Source organism: Monoraphidium neglectum (assembly GCF_000611645.1).
Source record: "Monoraphidium neglectum strain SAG 48.87 unplaced genomic scaffold scaffold03451, whole genome shotgun sequence".
Lineage (NCBI taxonomy): Eukaryota > Viridiplantae > Chlorophyta > Chlorophyceae > Sphaeropleales > Selenastraceae > Monoraphidium > Monoraphidium neglectum.
This window is the reverse complement of record NW_014010178.1, coordinates 1932-3170: the sequence shown is the minus strand read 5'-3', so window position 1 is coordinate 3170 and position 1239 is coordinate 1932. Positions and strand designations below refer to the sequence as shown.

General features: G+C 64.1%; 1 protein-coding gene across 1 annotated transcript in view; it reads left to right on the top strand.

Annotated features, from left to right (window-relative positions):
- MNEG_12809 (hypothetical protein) overlaps positions 1–788 on the top strand; it is a gene marked incomplete at both ends in the record, with an annotated part of 3374 nt that extends 2586 nt beyond the window's left edge. Inside the window, 3 exons of the mRNA XM_014038719.1 lie at positions 161–214; positions 387–542; positions 711–788. Coding sequence (XP_013894173.1) covers positions 161–214; positions 387–542; positions 711–788 — 288 coding nt within the window. The remainder of the gene's footprint in view (positions 1–160; positions 215–386; positions 543–710) is intronic.
- Between the last annotated feature and the right edge of the window lie 451 nt (positions 789–1239).

Genomic DNA, 1239 nt, shown 5'->3' with positions numbered 1-1239 from the left:
GCACAGGCTGTTGCTGAGTTTTGGGGGGGGGGGGGGTTCTCCAATCAGGGAGGCAGCAAGCCGTTGGCCCTGGGTGGCGGCGCCTGCGGGCCAAGAGCTGCGGCGAAAGCGTCCCGAGCTCCCCGGACTGCGCGCGCTGCCCGCCACCCCCGCCCCCCAGGCGGAGTGCGTGCGGATCATGATCCAGTGCGACAAGGAGAAGATCATCGCGCAGGTGGGCGCCTTTCCCATTCCGATGGAGCGTGGGGTCCACAGCGCGCCACAGCCCAGGAGCCGCTGGCAGGTGCCCGCTGCCACCACGTCTCCCATTCATGTGGGCACAAAGCTGAGGTAGCCCCACATATGCACCCCCCGCCCCTCACTCCGCCGCCCCCCACACCCCGCAGCGCTGGGTGGCCAGCCGCGCCATCTTCCTGGCCATTGATGATGCGATGCTGGAGGAGGTCCTCCTAATCATGCCGCGGCGGCGGCCGACGGCGGAGGGCGGCACAGGGGACGGGGACGCCGCAGCTGCGGCAGAGCACGACCCTCAGGAGGCCCAGGTGGGGCTTGCGAGGCTGGGCAGGGTGGTTGCTGGGTGGTCTGGCGGTGGGAGCACCGCTGCAGCCGCGCACGGCCACATCATCGGTTTGGTTTGGTTGGGGTTTCCAAGGAAGCAGGAAGTGTCATGCATTGGGCCGTGGCTTGTGGTTGTGCACATGCAACGCCAGGCCGCTCAGAAGTCCGCACACAACTGCGCATTCGGCACCTGCAACCGCAATCTAAAGCCACCAACCGCCAACTGCTGACCACTACTCATGTGTGGCAGATGAAGGCCCTGGGTGCGCTGTACAAGGAGATGCACTCCTCTGTGAAGCAGGAGGTTGCCACCGCCAAGGCCATCTTCCCGCACCCAGACACGGTGCGCCAACACCTAGCTGCGCGACGCCGCACTTGCGGGCCCGACGCCACATGCCCTCCAGCGCGATGCGTCAAGCTACCCAGAGGTCATGCCAGCCATTCAGCCTGGTGCTGCTCGGATGTTTTCCTTTCTTCTCCCCGCCCGGACACACACAACAACACGCACACACACACTACATACACACATTCACCCCCCATAAGACACACGCGCACACATGCACCTTCTCTGCCTTTTTACCATTCCCTCTGATGCACACGACCTCAAACCACACCCCTTCTTGCCCACTCCCAATATTTTCAAATTTGCTGTGCAAGTTTAATACCCCCCCTCCCCACCCC